Here is a 20,020-nt window from a genome sequence, read left to right as displayed (position 1 = left end):
CGAATCCTCTGTCTCGCAATCACATGGACCGCCCTCTTGACAACATCTTAGCCAGCTGCGCCACCGTAAAGCTATGGAGCGGGTAGAGACATTTCAAACTGAGGAGTGAGGTTACCAATCAACACGACGCAGACTCAAATTGCTGTCGTCACAGCAACCTGCTTTATGTAACATACTATGTTATGTAGCTTTGAAGGTAAACATGTGATTCTATGACAACATACGGTTGTTTTAGAAAGGGTCGTCAAAATGTATAAAAGGTCAAAAATACAGTTCTGATAAATGTAACAGCTGTATAATGGAGCAAGATATTCAACACTTTTGGGATTTTGAAAATGTATCAAATGTTGACTGCACACAACCACACAATGTAATTACATCAGAATGAAAATACACTGCTCAAAAAAATAAAGGGAACACTAAAATAACACATCCTAGGTCTGAATGACTGAAATATTCTTATTAAATACTATTTTCTTTACATAGTTGAATGTGCTGTCAACAAAATCACACACAAATTATCAATGGAAACCAAATTTATCAACCCATGGAGGTCTGGATTTAGAGTCACACTCAAAATTAAAGTGGAAAACCACACTACAGGTTGATCCAACTTTGATGTAATGTCCTTAAAACAAGTCAAAATGAGGCTCAGTAGTGTGTGTGGCCTCCACGTGCCTGTATGACCTCCCTACAACGCCTGGGCATGCTCCTGATGAGGTGGCGGATGGTCTCCTGAGGGATCTCCTCCCAGACCTGGACTAAAGCATCCTCCAACTCCTGGACAGTCTGTGGTGCAATGTGGCGTTGGTGGATGGAGCGAGACATGATGTCCCAGATGTGCTCAATTGGATTCAGGTCTGGGGAACGGGCGGGCCAGTCCATAGCATCAATGCCTTCCTCTTGCAGGAACTGCTGACGCACTCCAGCTACATGAGGTCTAGCATTGTCTTGCATTAGGAGAAACCCAGGGCCAACCGCACCAGCATATGGTCTCACAAGGGGTCTGAGGATCTCATCTCGGTACCTAATGGCAGTCAGGCTACCTCTGGCGAGCACACTGTGCGGCCCCCCAAAGAAATGCCACCCCACACCATGACTGACCCACCGCCAAACCGGTCATGCTGGAGGATGTTGCAGGCAGCAGAACGTTCCAAGTCTCCGGATGTACTGGCCTGTCTCCTGGTAGTGCCTCCATGCTCTGGACACTACGCTGACAGACACAGCAAACCTTCTTACCACAGCTCGCATTGATGTGCCATCCTGGATGAGCTGCACTATCTGAGCCACTTGTGTGGGTTGTAGACTCCGTCTCATGCTACCACTAGAGTGAAAGCACCGCCAGCATTCAAAAGTGACCAAAACATCAGCCAGGAAGCATAGGAACTGAGAAGTGGTCTGTGGTCCACACCTGAAGAACCACTCCTTTATTGGGGGTGTCTTGCTAATTGCCTATAATTTCCACCTGTTGTCTATTCCATTTGCACAACAGCATGTGCAATTTATTGTCAATCAGTGTTGCTTCCTAAGTGTACAGTTTGATTTCACAGAAGTGTGATTGACTTGGAGTTACATTGTGTTGTTTAAGTGTTCCCTTTATTTTTTTGAGCAGTGTATATATATAATGTATAAATATATACAATTTAGCAGACGCTGTTATCCAAAGTGACTTACAGTCATTCGTGCATACATTTCACGTATGGGTAGTTCCAGGAATTAAACCCACTATCCTGGCATTGCAAGTGCCTTGCTCTACCAACAAACTACAGAGCACTTTGAATGAGAGACATGAAATCAATAATATCCAGGAATTTTTGTGGGAATTCAGGTAATTTCAAATATTTAAAAAATGTATTTTTTGAAACAACACATGCCACCTTTTTTTTTTTTTACCATACAGGCCAATTGCAATCAACAGGCAGAATTTAACACGAAGCTGTGTGTTGGAATTGGACATTACTAACGGGAGATTACATGCACCGGTGGTGTTAAAACAAACGAAAACACACACACACAGACACACACACACACACACACACACACACACACACACACACACACACACACACACACACACACACACACACACACACACACACACACACTTTAAACCCCCTATGCTCCTTTGAGATCCCTCTTTCAAAGCCACTGAGATCTCTTCTAGCCATGGTAGCCAAAATAATGGGCAACTGGACATTTTTATACATAACCCTCAGCATGTGTGGAAGCACCTGGTTTAAATGTACTTTGTAAATTATAATAATTGAGAGCACTGGTGCTCCCAATTTAAAAATGTTAGGAGAACAACATCAAATCTCGGAGATCCTGACGATATAAACTCAGAAAAAAAAGAAACGTCCAGGCCTCCCGGGTGGCGCAGTGCTAGCTGTGTCACCAGAGATTCTGCGTTCGCGCCCAGGCTCTGTCGCAGCCGGCTGCGACCGGGAGGTCCGTGGGGCGACGCACAATTGGCGTAGCGTTGTCCGGGTTAGGGAGGGTTTGGCCGGTATGGATATCCTTGTCTCATCGCGCACCAGCGACTTGGCATAGTGCTCGCTAACCAAGGTAGCCAGGTGCACGGTGTTTCCTCCGACACATTGGTGCGGCTGGCTTCTGGGTTGGAGGCGCGCTGTGTTAAGAAGCAGTGCGGCTTGGTTGGGTTGTGTATTGGAGGACGCATGGCTTTTGACCTTCGTCTCACCCGAGCCCGTACGGGAGTTGTAGCGATGAGACAAGATAGTAATTACTAAGAGGATACCACGAAAATGGGGAGAAATGGGGTAAAACACTTTTTTTTAAAGAAACGTCCCTTTTTCAGGACCCTGTCTTTCAAAGATAATTCATAAAAATTCAAATAACTTCACAGATCTTCATTGTAAAGCGTTTAAACACTGTTTCCCATGCGTGTTCAATGAACAATAAACAATTAATGAACATGCACCTGTGGAACGGTTGTTAAGACACTAACAGCTTACAGATGGTAGGCAATTAAGGTCACAGTTATCAAAACGTAGGACACTAAAGAGGCCTTTCTACTCACTCTGAAAAACACCAAAAGAAAGATGCCCAGGGTTCCTGCTCATCTGCATGAACGTGCCTTAAGCATGCTGCAAGGAGGCATGAGGATTGCAGATGTGGCCAGAGCAATAAATTGCAATGTCCGTACTGTGAGACGCCTAAGTCAGTGCTACAGGGAGAAAGGACGGACAGCTGATTCGCCTCACAGTTGCAGACCACATGTAACAACACCTGCACAGGATCGGTACATCCAAACATCACACCTGCGGGACAGGTACAGGATGGCAACAACAACTGCCCGAGTAATACCAGGAACGCACAATCCCTCCGTCAGTACTCAGACTGTCCCCAATAGGCTGAGAGAAGCTGGATTGAGGGCTTGTAGGCCTGGCTTGTAGGCTTGTAGGCAGGTCCTCACCAGACATCACCGGCAACATTGTTGCCTATGGGCACAAACCCACAGTCGCTGGACCAGCCAAGACTGGCAAAAAAGTGCTCTTCACTGACGAGTCACGGTTTTGTCTCACCAGGGGTGATGGTTGGATTCGCGTTCATCGTCAAAGGAATAAGCATTACACCGAGGCCTGGAGCCGGATCGATTTGGAGGTGGAGGGTCCGTTATGGTCTGAGGCGGTGTGTCACAGCATCATCGGACTGAGCTTGTTGTCATTGCAGGCAATCTCAACGCTGTGCGTTACAGGGAAGACATCCTCCTCCCTCATGTGGTACCCTTCCTACAGGCTCATCCTGACATGACCCTCCAGCATGACAATGCCACCAGCCATACTGCTCGTTCTGTGCGTGATTTCCTGCAAGACAGGAATGTCAGTGTTCTGCCATGGACAGTGAAGAGCCCGGATCTCAATCCCATTGAACACGTCTGGGACCTGTTGGATCAGAGGGTGAGGGCTAGGGCCATTCCTCCCAGAAATGGCAGTTTCCAGCTACAATAGTCATTTACAACATTAACAATGTCTACACTGTATTTCTGGTCAATTTGATGTTATTTTAATGGACAAAAGAAAATGCTTTTCTTTCAAAAACAAGGACATTTCTAAGTGACCCCAAACTTTTGAATATATATACAGTTGAAGTTGGAAGTTTACATACACCTTAAGCAAATACATTTAAACTCAGTTTTTCACAATTCCTGACATTTAATCCTTGTAAAAATTCCCTGTCTAAAGTGAGTTAGGATCACAACTTTATTTTAAGAATGTGAAGTGTCAGAATAATAGTGGAGAGAACGATTTATTTCAGCTTTTATTTCTTTCATCACATTCCCAGTGGATCAGAAGTTTACATACACTCAATTAGTATTTGGTAGCATTGCCTTTAAATTGTTTTACTTGGGTCATACGTTTCGGGTAGCCTTCCACAAGCTTCCCATAATAAGTTTGGTGCATTTTGGCCCATTCTTCCTGACAGAGCTGGTGTAACTGAGGCAAGTTTGTAGGCCTCCTTGCTCGCAAGCGCTTTTTCAGTTCTGCCCACACATTTTCTATAGGATTGAGGTCAGGGCTTTGTGATGGCCACTCCAAAACCTTGACTTTGTTGTCCTTAAGCCATTTTGCCACAACTTTGGAAGTGTGCTTGGGGTCATTGTCCATTTGGAAGACACATTTGCGACCAAGTTTTAACTTGATGTCTTGAGATGTTTTATTTTTATTTGTTAATTTTATTTTTTATTTTATTGAATATACTCGAAACTTACAATATACCTACAGTTAAGCCGCTCAACAACTACATCATCATACCAGTCATCCAACAGACTCCCATTCAGAGTGACACACAGAAGCGTACAGGGTCAATGCTTTGCTCAAGGGCACGTTGACAGATCTCGCATCAGGACAAAAAACTTGAACCCAAACCCTCCAAGATCCCCACACAGTTCCCTAATAGCTGCCCCTCAACCATCTGAGACCCCTCCCACAGCCCCCCCCAACAAGAAAAAAATACATTTTTAATTAATTCAATTCCCCACCCCCAAGAACCCCCCAATGCACCAACAACCAAGACAATTAACTAAAGAGATAAAAGAAAAAGACAGAAGAAAACCTCAAACAACAATGCAAAAAATAACAACAAAAAGGACATCTGAAATCATAACAGCAATGCCAACTGTATATGTTTGTGTGCATGTCTGGCACTATTACATGTATGTGTGTGTTCTTGAATGTGTTTATTTGAATGAGAGTGTGTGTATATGCATGTGTACAAACACCTGCACGGCATCAGCCTCAGGCAAACCGGCATTAATTGTAAAAACACTGCCCCTCAAGTGTCATTCAAATGTACTTTTTATTATGTTTTATTTTTACTTAAAAAAAAAAACTTTAATCTTTGACCATCATTCTATCTCCCACACAGAAACTCAACTCCCACTTGTCTCCAGTTCCACATACCAACCCTCAGCTTCCCTCAGCCCATCCCATCTATCTCTGCTTGCCACCCTCTCCGGGTTTCTACGCAACACATATCTTTCAACTCTGCTGTGATGTTTAACATACAATTTCTATCTAATCGAATAGAATCCACAGATTGCGAGCCAAATCTCTTTTTCGTCCACTTTCGTATTAAAAAAGATCCACCTTCCTTCCGAATCATTCCTAACTATGCACATTCAGATCTACATTTTTGTTAATTAATATCATCACACCTTTTGAGTTCCTTTGTCCATGACAGAAAATTATTTCACCACCCTATTCCCTTTTCCACGCATCTTCATCTAAGGATATAGAGTGAGTTTCCTGTAAACAGTATATGTTGTATTTCTTTTCTTTTAGCCATGTAAAGACTGATCTTCTTTTTTTATAATCTGATAAACCGTTACAATTATAACTGGCTATACTTATTTCACCCTTTACCATAACTAGATACTATTCTCAGTCTGACCATAATTAGTGCTTGTAAAGTTACTACCATCAGAGTTATATGACGGTCAAAATTAGAGATTTCAAATGTCTGATATTTTGAATTCAAGAAATAGGTTCTAGCAATATTTGTTTTATTCCCTTGCCTGTTTGCCTGTGAGCCAATGCCACAGATGCTAGAAAATTGAGACAAGATATTATGTGTGTAGTAAATCTGAGTAGGTTGATATGTATGACATTGGATGTGATTTAGTGAGAGTGTGTACGATGCCTGTATAAGAGTAAGACTATAATGTGTAAAAAATAACTCAGACAATTTGCATGGTAGAGTGTCTATGTGTGTAACATGTAGTGCGTTTAGCCATAATATTCATGATGATAATTGTAATCCATATCGTATCACCGTTATCGTTGCATCATAATTACCTTTAACATCATTGAAAACACATCCCAGCATTTCCATAGCAATTGTCGTTTCACATGATCATGAAAGAGACCTTGCATTACTCTAGAGACGGCTTCACTACAGTACAACTGTATTCCGTACAATATGTTATTATTCCCCAATGCCCCTATTCTGATATCGTCCCCTTGCTTGTTGTAAATATATATAAACTTGTTGTAGACAAATACATAAAAAAGATAGACAAACAATAAACATATTAAATTACACGTACTTGGACTTTTACCAAATATGGCTATCTTCTGTTTACCAACCATACCTTGTCATAACACATATCCCTAATCAGTGATTGGCTCAAATGCATTAAGAAGGAAATAAATTCCACAAATTAACTTTTAATAAGGCACACCTGTTAATTGAAATGCATTCCAGGTGACTACCTCATGAAGCTGTTTGAGAGAATGCAAAGAGTGTGCAAAGCTGTCATCAAGGCAAGGGGTGGCTACTTTGAAGAATATCAAATATAACATATTTGTTTAACACTTTTTTGGTTACTACATGTTTCCATATGTGCTATTTCATAGTGTTGATGTCTTCACTAATATCCTACAATGTAGGAAATAGTCAAAATAAAGAAAAACCCTTGAATGTGTAGGTGTGTCCAAACTTTTGACTCGTACTATATATACAGTACCAGTCAAAAGTTTCGACACACCTACACATTCAAAGGTTTTTCTTTATTTGTACTATTTACTAGACATAAATTATCTTAATAGGGAGTTCACCATGATCACCATGAGCCAGAACAACTTCAATGCACCTTGGCATAGATTCTACAAGTGTCTGGAACTCTATTGGAGGGATTTTTCATGAGACATTTCCATAATTTGGGGTTTTGTCGATGGTGCTGGAAAACGCTGTCTCAGGCACCGCTCCAGAATCTCCCATAAGTGTTCAATTTGGTTCAGATAATGGTGACAGACCACCATGGCATGTTTTCATGTTCATCAAGCCATTCAGTGACCACTCGTGCCCTATGGATAGAGCAATTTGTCATTATATGGGGGCATAGCTATGGTAGCCAAAATAATGGTCTGCCAAGCATTTTTATACATGACCCTAAGCATGATGGGATGTTATTTGCGTAATTAACTCAGGAACCATGTGTGGAAGCACCTGCTTTCAATATACTTTGTATCCTTAATTTACTCAAGTGTTTCCATTATTTTGGCAGTTACCTGTGTCCTATCCTGCTGGCAAGGTTGGTAGACTTTAGAAAAGCAAGGAATAACTAAATGTACTGAATAAGACTCATTCCTTTCAATCTTTCCCACAGATTTTAGCAGAGATGCAGAGAAGCATATGACATTTTTTTTTTTAAATAACCACCTGTCAGGAGGATACAGACAGCTCAAGAGTTATGCTTAGATATGCAGAAAAATAGACATATTTTTGACATAGAATTAAGCGTACTGATTATGGCTCTTGATTGCAGGAAAAAGCTGTTTCAGGTGTTTGAAAATACGAGATTCTCTATGCCCCCTTAGATTTTTGGGTGCATGACGTCCCTGATTGTACACCTCAAGAGTCTGGAGGTGTTTCTTTACTGCATGCGCAATAGCAGAGTTTGCTAAATAAAAGACCCCCTGAGTGATACAAATCATCATGATTTGCCTACTTTGTGCAGTTATTAATATTTAATTTTGGAAGGTTTTATGGAAAAGACTGTTTCAGCATCGCTAACTGGCTACACAAAGTGGTAGACACAGGCATTCCCATGCCGTTAGATCCTCAGAAAGTTGCAAGAAATACAAATCTCTGATGCATTCTTTAATATTCTTTACATGTAGGCTTTGGATTGAACGAATCTGCACACGCTTTTTTCTCTAGGGCACTCGGAAACAACTGCACAGTGAAGCCTATCATTACAATAATTATTAGATTCTTTATGGAATATCTACATAGGCGTACAGAGGCCCATTATCAGCAACCATCACTCCTGTGTTCCAATGGCACATTGTGTTAGCTAATCCAAGTTTATCGTTTTAAAAGGCTATTTGATCATTAGAAAACCCTTTTTTAAATGATATTAGCAAAGCTGAAAACTGTTGTCCTAATTAAAGAAGCAATAAACCTGGCCTTCTTTAGACTAGTAGAGTATCTGGAGCATCAGCATTTGTCGGTTCGAGTATAGGCTCAAAATGGCCAGAAACAAATATCTTTCTTCTAGAGATGCACAATATATCGGTGAACGTATCGGATTCAGACTATATTAGCTAAAAATGCCAACATCGGAATCAGCCAGATGTCTAGTTTAACGCCGATGTGAAAAAACGATGTCAAAGCTGAAATGCATATCTATATAACGCACAGTAGGTACATGACGTAATGACGGCACGTAAAATTTGCGCTACACCTGCAACACAGCATTCCTAACCTAGCCCACAATGTCTGCTGTGTGGATCGGGCAGTCAACAAGTCGAACAGTCATTTGAAAGAGTAAGACCATTTCAGCGAGACAACTTAAAAGCGAAATCCATTAACGCCAAGGTAACGGAATTCATTGCCCTTGACAATCAACCGTTCTCTGTCTTGTGTGATTTTGGCTTTCGCGACTGGTCTAGCACTAGTACACACTAACGTTAAAAAGTGTGCTATTGATCAGATGTTGCCCTACCGGAGTTACACAGTAATAGTGTCACTGTTATTAGCTTCACAACATACTATGGAAGGCCGTTTGGGTCTTTGTGTGTCCAAAAAGATACACGTCAAATAACACTCTTTGACAATAACACTAGGACACACATCAAATAACAGAGGCAGTGCACCTATTTCTCAATGGCCTAAGTAGCTGGCAATCAGCTAGCGGGCCAGTTTGTCTAGCCTTGGCCCAGGCTTGATTTCTTATCAAGAGAAGGTCTGATGGTACAGGAGAGTACCATGGGTTAGATCGCTTTTTGACTCTTAGTTGCTTGAAAGGGGCATGTTTATCAGCCAGAGAGCTAAAAATAGATGTGAAAAATGTAAGTGCCACAACAGAATCTGGTATACAACTAGTAGAAAAAAGCTCTGAATAATATACTGTAGATCATGAACAAACTAGGGTGAGATTTAAAAAGAAATTCTCTCCACAATTATATGACGGTCAGAGTTTTTCAATTTAGTATATCTAATGCAGTGGTTCCCAAACTTTTCATGGGCCCATACCCCTTCAAACATTCAAACTCCAGCTGCATACCCCCTCTAGCACCAGGGTCAGTGCACTCTCAAATATATTTTTTTGCCATCATTGTAAGCCTGCCACACACACACTATACAATGCATTTATTGAACATAAGAATGAGTGTGAGTTTTTGTCACAACCCTGCTCGTGGGAAGTGACAAAGAGCTCTTATAGGACCAGGGTACATATAATAATATAATAATAATCTATCATTTTGCTCTTTATTTAACCATCTTACATATAAAACCTTATTTGTTCATAGAAAATGGTGAATAACTCACTACAGGTTAATGAGAAGGGTGTGCTTGAAAGGATGCACATAACTCTGCAATGTTGGGTTGTATTGGGAGAGAGTCTCCGTCTTAAATAATTTTCAGAGAATCCACTCTTTTCTGAGAATCCGCTCTCACATAGGTACGTGGTTACAAAAGGCATCAGTGTCTTAACAGCTCGATTTGCCAAGGCAGGATACTCTGAGCACAGCCCAATCCAGAAATCTGGCAGTGGCTTCTGATTAAATTAAATTTTCACAAAACCGCTTGTTGCAATTTCGATGAGGCTCTCTTGTTCAGATATCGGTAAGTGGACTGGAGGCAGGGCATGAAAGGGATAATGAATCCAGTTGTTTGTGTCATCCGTTTTGGGAAAGTACCTGCGTAATTGCGCACCCAAATCACTCAGGTGCTTCACTATATCACATTTGACATTGTCCATAAGCTTGAGTTCATTTGCACACAAAAACATCGTACAATGATAGAAGGTTGTGTGTGTTGTCCTTGTTAATGCAGACAGAGAAGAGCTCCAACTTCTTAATCATAGCCTCAATTTTGTCCCACACATTGAATATAGTTGCAGAGATTCCCAGTAATCCCAGATTCAGATCATTCAGGCAAGAAAAAACATCACCCAGATAGGCCAGTCGTGTGAGAAACTTGTCATCATGCAAGCGGTCAGACAAGTAAAAATATGGCCAGTAAAGAAAACTTTAAGCTCTTCTTTCAATTAAAAAAAAAGCGTGTCAATACTTTGCCCCTTGATAACCAGCGCACTTCTGTGTGTTGTAAAAACGTTACATGGTCGCTCCCAATATCATTGCCTAGTGCAGAAAATACACGAGAGTTCAGGGGCCTTGCTTTAACAAAGTTAACCATTTTCACTGTAGTGTCCAAAACGTCTTTCAAGCTTTCAGGCATTCCCTTGGCAACATGAGCCTCTCGGTAGATGCTGCAGTGTACCCAAGTGGCGTCTGGAGCAACTGCTTGCACGCGCGTTACCACTCCACTATGTCTCCCTGTCTTGGCTTTTGCGCCATCTGTACAGATACCAACATGAGCAGCAGCTACGTTTGGCTACATACGGACGGTTAGTGGAATTCCCGTGACAGAGTAACGGTTTATGGGATTGGATGTTCATTATTTGACTAGGCTACCTGTATTCAACATTGTGTTGTTATTTAGCTGTTCACTAGATGGTTTCATTTTATTTTTAGCAGTGAAACAAGCATACTCAGGTGAGAAAAAACCCTCACCCAAATGTATAGCCCCGTTGGAAAATATAAATGGACTATTTGAAAATTTGAAGAATATATATTTTTAAATATATATATATATATATATATATATATATATATATATATATATATATTTTTTTTTTTTTTTTAAGAAAAAAGAAGGTGAATCACATATTTAGCGTACCCCCGACGGCATTGGGAATACCTGCTCTAATGCAAGAAATAATGCAGTGGTCGCTGATATCATTTGCAAAAACGCCACTAGGCAATGCTTATGGGGACGGTTAGTCAGGATAAGGTTTGCTTGTTTTTTTATATTAATCCAAGTGGGTTTCATTATCAGCTGAGTCAAGTAGAACTCAAGACCGATATTCTTAAACTGATCTGAGGCATGTATAAACCAATCAAGATTTAGATCTCCTAACACAACCAGTTCAGATACCAGAAAGGATAATCAAAAATCGATCATCAAAAATAATACCAACAGCCTCCGCCAGGGTAATATACCGCAGCAATACAAATTTTCATATTTTGGCTTATGGCTGCTTTATAGCCAACAGCTCTCACATGTTGTGGACAGAGATGCTACAATCATGATGCCATAAGAGAAGATCTTACATATATAGCCACCCCTGCCTCCTTTTAAAGTCTATCACATCTGAACATGTTGTGGTCCGCAATGGCAACATACTTATCCATTATCGAATCATTCAGCCAGGTCTCTGAGATAACCAGAGCATCTGGGCTAGTGTCATGCACCCAGACATCCAGAAAGTTCAGTTTAGACATCAGGCTTCGAACGTTTATATATAACAGTCCAAGCTCTTTACTTTGAAAACAGCTGGAGTATCCATGGTGACACAATAGTCAATAGAACTGGATGAGCTAGCCACAAAAGGCTTCCTGATTGGATTCAAAGTGCCCAAGAATGCCAAGGTAACCTGTCTAAATGACTGTAGCACACACAATCTACAGTGATGTAATGCTTTGAAAGCCTGGTCTTGGCTCACATCAGCACCATCATCCCAGACACCATGGACCCACTCCAATTTGCATACCACATCAACAGATCCACAGATGACGGAATCTGTATTTCACTCTAATCTTTTTCTAAATTCTTCAAGCTCTGTCAAATGAATTGTTCATCATTGCAAGACAACCATTTTCAGGTCTTGCCATAGATTTTCGTGTAGATTTCAGTGAAACTAACTCAGCCACTCAGGACATTCACTGTCTTCTTGGTAAGCAACTCCAGTGTAGATTATTGCAAACAAGGATGCATGAAAGGTGAATTCATCTCCCAGTGTCTGGTGGAAAGCAGTCTGAGTCAGGTTTCCTCTAGGGTTTTGCCTGTGCTTAGCTCAATTCCATTTCCGTTTCTTTTTAAACCTGAAAAACTCCCCAGTCCTTAACGAGTACAAGCATACCCATAAACAGATGCAGCCACCACTATGTTTAAAAATATGGAGAGTGTTTAATTTTGACATTATGGGGTATTTTGTGTAGGAGGGTGCAAAAAAATCTATATTTAATTTGTTTTAAATTCAGGCTGCAACACAGCAAAATGTGGAATAAGTAAAGGGGTGTGAATATTTACTGAAGGCGTTGTTCACGTTATTTTTACTCATTATTGTTATTCCTTATTCACTCTGTATGTATGTCTTGATCTTCAATTCTGCATGGTTGGAAAAGGACCCTGTTAGTCTACACTTGTTTTTTTATGAAGCATGTGACAAATGTAATTTTATTTGAGCATCATCAAAGATCCCACACACCCCAGCCATAAACTGTTGACTCCCTTACTGACGGGGAGACGGTATCGGAGCATGAGGTCTGATACCAACAAGCTCAGAGACCGTTTCTATTTACAAGCCTGTTGAACAAGACTCTTGAACACTTGAACTAGACCGACCACCTGCACTGACTCTCCGCACCTTAACACAGACGCACACACACACACACACACACACACACACACACACACACACACACACACACACACACACACACACACACACACACACACACATACGCACACACACACTCATTCTAACCTTAATCCTAACCCCCCCCCCATTGTTGTTATTTTACTTTTCTTGTGGGGACTACACAAACATCACGACTGCTACCACCAGACTCTTATTATGATCGCTAAATATTACGCAATTGAATTCCTTGCCCCCAATCCCCCTTCCCCCGAATACTTTTAAATATTTGACTATTAATTGTCCCTTCTTGTATTATACTAATGCTAAAATGTTTATTCTATTCTACTGAGCCATTTACTTTATGTTTGTATCTGTATCTTTTATTATTTCTTATTGTTGTTGCATTGTCGAGAAGGAACCTGCAAATAAGCATTTCATTGGAAGGTCTATACCATGCCTATCCCTTACATATGACACCTTACTTGAAACTAGTTTCAGTGGTCAGAACAGACGTTTGCACGATTGTAAAATCAATGATTGTACAAGCAAGAGTTGAAATGTACATTGATTTTCTTTTGAAATAAATCTATCCAGCAACAATTCTGTGACAAGTGAATTTACACCTCACAAATTTCAGGGAAATGATGGCTAGAAAAGGGGGAATCCTGAGGTGGGCGGGGCATGCACTTTGCTACGTGTTTGTTTATTTCCAACATACGATTGTCATCATGAAAATCTGTCTGCTTCATGTTTTGTTTCTTGCCATGATAACTTGAGTGTTGTGATACTGAGTACCGTGACAATAGCACAACATATAAACAAGAAGTAAAACTGCTATAAGCAGAGACTGGCACAGTATACTCTCTCCCTTGGTATGAGGCCATAGTATTCTCACTAGAGGGAACTGTTGAACCTCTCCACAAATTGTATGCATTTGGATAAGACTGCACAGAAGATAGTTAATTTATGTATTCATTAATTTATTCATTTTCACACATGGCAATGGTATATAGATATGTAAAAGATCCTGTAAAACACTTGGAACATCCTTAGGTTCTGTTGACACATAATAACAATTACCAACACATAGCCACTCACTTGTGTGTGATAATACTCCCAAAATATTCCAAGTTCTCCAATACTGTATGTGTCACAGCCCTGTAACATTTACATCCCTTTCTTGTCCCTCTCCTCTTGTTTAGGGACACCATCATCGTGTGCATAGTTAACAGTGCCACCAGTATATTCGCTGGGTTCGTCATCTTCTCCGTCATTGGATTCATGGCCCATGAACTGAAGGTGCCCATTGAGAAGGTGGCAGATGAAGGTAAATTAAACATTTATATAGGTAAAATCCTTGAAAAATCCAAATACAGATAAAGTATTTGAAATGATTTGGCGCCGGAGGAGATGGCTGCCTTTTTACCGTCTCATAACCGATTGTGTTTTTTTCGCGTTATTTGTAACTTATTTTGAACATAATATTTCTGCCACCTTCTCTTATGACCAAAACGAGCTTCTAGATATCAGGACAGCGATTACTCATCTCGTACTGGATGAAGATTTTTTCTTTAACGAGTTGGACGCAAAGGATTTACTTCAGATACCTGACAAGGTCCAAATCACATGATTCGCATGAGAAAGAGACAGAGATATCAGGGACACGGTTCGGGGTGCCTTGTAAGGATCCGACAGCGAGTAGGTTATCTGCCTCCTACCACCTACTATTAGCCAACGTACAATTATTGGATAAGAAAAATCTACGAGCTATGATCACGAATATCCTACCAATGGGGCATTAAAAACTGTAATATCTTATGTTTCACCAAGTCGTGGCTGAACGACGACATAGACAACATACAGCTGGTCGGAGTTAACGCTGCATTGGCAAGATAGAACAGCCGCTTCTGCTACGACAAGGGGTGGTTGACTGTGTATGTTTGTAAACAACAGCTGATGCACAAAATCTAATATTAAGGAAGTCTCAAGGTTTTTCTCACCTGAGGTAGAGTATCTCATGATAAGCTGTAGACCACACTATTTACCAAGATAGTTTTCATCTATATTTATCGTAGCTGTCTATTTACCACCACAAACCGATGCTGGCACTAAGACCGCACTCAATGAGCTGCCACATCCACCACTCTCTCCTAGCTCCACCCCCAGATGACGCAGATGCTAAGCTACAGAACTGTTTTGCTAGCACAGACTGGAATATGATCCGGGATTCTTCCGATGGCATTGAGGAGTACACCACATCAGTCACTGGCTTCGTCAATAAGCGAATCGATGACGTCTTCCTCACAGTGCCCGTACCTACATACCCCAACCAGAAGCCATGTATTACAGGCAACATCTGCACTCAACTAAATGGTAGAGCTGCCACTTTCAAAGAGTGGGACTCTAACCTGGACGTTTATAAGAAATCCCACAATGCTCTCCGACGAACCATCAAACATGCAAAGCGTCAATACAGCATTAGTATTGAATCGTACTAGACCGGCGGGGCTGGCAAACTATTACAGACTACAAAGGGAAGAACAGGTGTGAGCTGCCCGGTGACATGAGCCAGACAAGCTAAATTACTTCTATGCTTGCTTTGAGGCAAGCAACGCTGAAGCATGCATGAGAGCATCAGCTGTTCCGGACGACTGTGTGATCACGCTCTACGTAGCCGATGTGAGTAAGACCTTTAAAAAGGTCAACATTCACAAGGCCGCAGGGCCAGACGGATTACCAGGATGTGTACTCTGAGCATGCGCTGACCAACTAGTAAATGTCTTCACTGACATTTTCAACCTGTCCCTAACTGAGTCTGTAATACCAACATGTTGGTAGACCACTATAGTCCCTGTGCCCAAGAACACTAAGGTAACCTGCCTAAATGACTACTGACCCATAGCACTCACATCTGTAGCCATGAAGTGCTTTGAAAGGCTGGTCTTGGCTCACATCAACACCATTATCTCAGAAACCCTAGACCCACTGCAATTTGCATACCACCTCAACAGATCCACCGATGATGCAATCTCTATTGCACTCCACACAGCCCTTTCCCACTTGGACAAAAGGAACACCTACGTGAGAATGCTATTCATTAACTACAGCTCATCATTCAACACCATAGTGCCCTCAAAGCTCATCACTAAGCTAAGGACCCTAGGACTAAACACTCTGCAACTGGATCCTGGACTTCCTGACGGGCCGCACCCAGGTGGTAAGGGTAGGTAATAACACATCCACCACGCTGATCCTGAACATGGGGGCCCCTCAGGGGTGCGTTCTCAACCACCTCCTGTACTCCCTGTTCACTCATGACTGCACGGCCAGGCACGACTCCAACGCCATCATTAAATTTGCAGATGACACAACAGTGGTAGGCCTGATGACCGACAACAACGAGGCAGCCTATAGGGAGGTCAGAGACCTGGCCGTGTGGTGCAAGGACAACAACCTCTCCTTCAATGTGATCAAGACAAAGGAGATGATTGTGGACTACAGGAAAAGGAGGACCGAGTACGCCCCCATTCTCATCGACTGGGCTGTAGTGGAGCAGGTTCCTTGGTGTCCACATCACCAACAAATGAACATGGTCCAAACACACCAAGATAGTTGTGAAGAGGGCAGGACAACGCGTATTACACCTCAGGAGACTGAAAAGATTTGGCATGAGTCCTCAGACCCTCAAACGTTCTACAGCTGCACCATCGAGAGCATCCTGACTGGTTGCATCACTGCCTGGTATTGCAACTGCTCGGCCTCCTGCCGCAAGACACTACAGAGGGTAGTGCGAATGGCCCAGTACATCACAGGGGCCAAGCATCCTGCCATCCAGGACCTCTGTACCAGGCAGAGTCAGAGGAAGGCTCTAAAAATGGTCAAAGACTCCAGCCACCCTAGTCATAGACTGTTCTCTCTGCTATTGCAGGGCAAGCGATACCAGAGTGCCAAGTCTAGGTCCAAAATACTTCTTAACAGCTTCTACCCCCAAGACATAAGACTCCTGAACAGCTAATCAAATGGCTATCCAGACTATTTGCATTTCCCCCTCTTTTATGCTGCTGCTCTCTGTTAACTCTCTGTTAATTATCTATGCATAGCCACTTTAACTCTACCTACATGTACATATTACCTTAATTACCTCAACGAACCTGTGCCCCCGCACATTGACTCTGAACCGGTACTCCCTGTGCATAGCCTTGCTACTGTTATTTTACTGCTGCTCTTTAATTAATCGTTAATTATTTTTTATCTATCACTTATTTTTCTTAAAACTGCATTGTTGGTTAAGGGCTTGTAAGTAAGCATTTCCCTGTAAGGTCTAAACCTGTTGTATTCAGCGAACATTACAAATACAATTAGATTTGATTTGAAACTCTGGTCTGGTAGGATCAGATAGTGTATGACCATGGACAGATAGACAGATAGAGAGATAGAGAGTGGATTGGCCAGTTAATAGTACTCTTCGATTTTTGCCTATGATTATCAATCTGATTTAACACTCTCAGGTCCAGGCATAGCATTTGTGGTGTACCCGGAGGCTCTGACCAGACTTCCACTCTCTCCTTTCTGGGCCATCATATTCTTCCTCATGCTGCTGACCCTCGGCTTGGATACCATGGTAACCAACCTTCACTGTGTGTGTGTTTTTGTGTGTGTAGGGCCCTTTCAAGTCTGTTGTATTTTGTTGCCTAATTTTGTTGCCTTCTGTTCATTTCTCTGTGTTGTTTTTGAAGGTTTCAGTTTTTTCCGCATTTTTTTCCAGGTTGTCACTCTAAACAAAAAAAAATGTCATAGAAAAACATTTTGATACAAAAGAATGCTTATAAACCACATCAGGCGACCACTTTTGAGGTCTGGAATATATCTAAGAAATTGACATTTTTGGGTGTAGATACAAGTGTGCAAAGCAAGAGGCTTGTTTGGTTAGCAGTGTTTCTGTAGCACGCGTTTGCTAAACAAATCGCCACTGGATTGATACAAATAATCATGATGTCATTCTGCCAGGTAGGCATAGGCTCCTTTGTAGTTAACATTTTATTGAGAAGGTTTTTGGGAAAGAATTTGCATCTACCCAGAAGACGATTATCATTATTAGCATCATCGCTAACGGCTTAACAAAGTGTTAGATAGACGCGCACACACAAACATGGGCATTCCAGCGTTGCCTCTTCAGAAAGTTGAAGGAAAATACGAATCACTGATGCATTTTGTTCATGTTCATGATAATCTTGGGCAAATGTATTTATTTTCAAACAAGTTCAATACATTTAGTTGATTTCCTCCTAAGATGAAGATTTTTTAAATTATTGTTGAATTCAGTTTTGATGTCTGGATTCCATGATCCCTTCTTCATTCTCCGCATCGCGGATTTTACAGCACCTTGTGTGTGTAGTTGTGTTTGTCAGTCTTCTCCCAAGTTTGATTTCCATGTGGGCCACAAAGGTCCACAAAGAAACATCCAGGCACTCTGGCACCAACATGGTCAATTGAAACCAATAGAAGACCAACTTTTTTGGGTGGAGGGACAACAGAGCTAGGTGGGGGACTGCCCCACCTAGGGAGTAGGGAGGTGAATAGAGAGAGAAAGAATGAGTGTAGAAGAGAAAGGAGAAGGGGATCCACTTCTGCCCTCATCAACAACTGCCTCTGCGGGGTGTGAACGCTCTAATTGGTGGGATCAATGGCACATGTGGTTTCACTTTGTGTGCGATTGTGGTGGTTTCTTTTTACACAGCACTCCGCTGCCACTGAACAGCTCATAGGGCTTCATGGAAATGAGCTGTTTGCCCTCCGTGGAACTGCAGAAGAGTAGCCCTCTGTATTTACTGCACTCATCCAATCAACCACAAATGAAACCACACAATTTGAATGACACACTATTGAATTACTTAATGTGCATTGGGCCCTATTTCAGTAGGAAGCCTTCTTTGCTGTCTGTTAGACACAGTATTTTAGTATGAGTTGTGGTAACCGTCGCTAACCGTCTGCAGTGTCTACTGTAAAGCAGCAGAGAAAAATCAGCTCTTGTGCTGTCTCTCTCTCTCTGTCTTTACAGAGCTAACATTTTAAGATCGCTGAGACCTTTTCTTTAAGGCATTAAAGTCCCTCAAGACCATTTAAGACCATGGAAAACACTGGAGGTACATTTCTAAGTCAAACAGTCATGTTTACACCCTAAAACGACCTTCGGTCAGTGTATTAAAAGTTATCTATTAAGATGACTGTAACGGTTCTCTAGTGGTGAAGGAGAGGCAGACCAAAATGCAGCGTGGTTTCTTTGATTCATGTTTAATAACAAAAGATAAACACGAACACTACAAAAACAATAAACGTGGAAAACCAAAAACAGCCCTATCTGGTACAAAACACAGAGACAGGAACAATCACCCACAAACACACAGTGAAAACCAGGCTACCTAAATATGGTTCCCAATCAGAGACAATGACTAACACCTGCCTCTGATTGAGAACCACATCAGGCCAGACATAGAAATAGACAAACAAGACATCCAACATAGAATGCCCACTCAGATCACACCCTGACCAACCAAAACATAGAAACATACAAAGCAAACTATGGTCAGGGTGTGACAACGACAGTAAACAGTCAATTATGATGTTGGTTTGCCTTCGCAGCTGTGGGTCTGTTGAAGCAGGGAAGAGGCTTTGTTGTATTGTTTGTGTGTGTGTGCATGTTAGCGCTTGGCGGTAATAGGCTGGGGATACTGTATTGATGAGAATGTTTTGGGGGAGCTCGGGTGGATGTAGAGAAGCAGTCAAGTGGCAGAAAGCTCAGTTCCATTGGGATCCACTCTTTATCTCTTTCTTTGCTCGATCTGTGTATTCATCCTTCTTTTTTCATCTGCGCTTGTCCTCTGGCCCCTCGGCCGCTCTTGTCATTTTCTTCTGCTCCCCTCCTCTCTCGTCTGTGTCTCTTTTATGCAGGCGTTCATTCTCTGTCTCTGCTATCTTTTTCCTCTCTCTGGTCCCTTTGTCCATAGATATCTGTTGTGTGATTGTAATGACTCGCTCTCCCTCACTGTCGTTGACTTTTACTGTTGT

The 20,020-nt window shown here is 41.7% G+C and overlaps 1 protein-coding gene across 1 annotated transcript in view; it reads left to right on the top strand.

The window, feature by feature from the left end:
- Positions 1-20,020, top strand: part of LOC139385291 (sodium- and chloride-dependent glycine transporter 2-like) — a 51,047-nt gene that overhangs the window by 15,011 nt on the left and 16,016 nt on the right. Inside the window, exons 11-12 of the mRNA XM_071130453.1 lie at positions 14,158-14,282; positions 17,464-17,576. Coding sequence (XP_070986554.1) covers positions 14,158-14,282; positions 17,464-17,576 — 238 coding nt within the window. The remainder of the gene's footprint in view (positions 1-14,157; positions 14,283-17,463; positions 17,577-20,020) is intronic.

The sequence above is a fragment of the Oncorhynchus clarkii genome, chromosome 26 (assembly GCF_045791955.1).
Source record: "Oncorhynchus clarkii lewisi isolate Uvic-CL-2024 chromosome 26, UVic_Ocla_1.0, whole genome shotgun sequence".
Lineage (NCBI taxonomy): Eukaryota > Metazoa > Chordata > Actinopteri > Salmoniformes > Salmonidae > Oncorhynchus > Oncorhynchus clarkii.
Note: the sequence above shows the minus strand (reverse complement) of the source record. Positions and strands in the feature narration are given on the sequence as shown.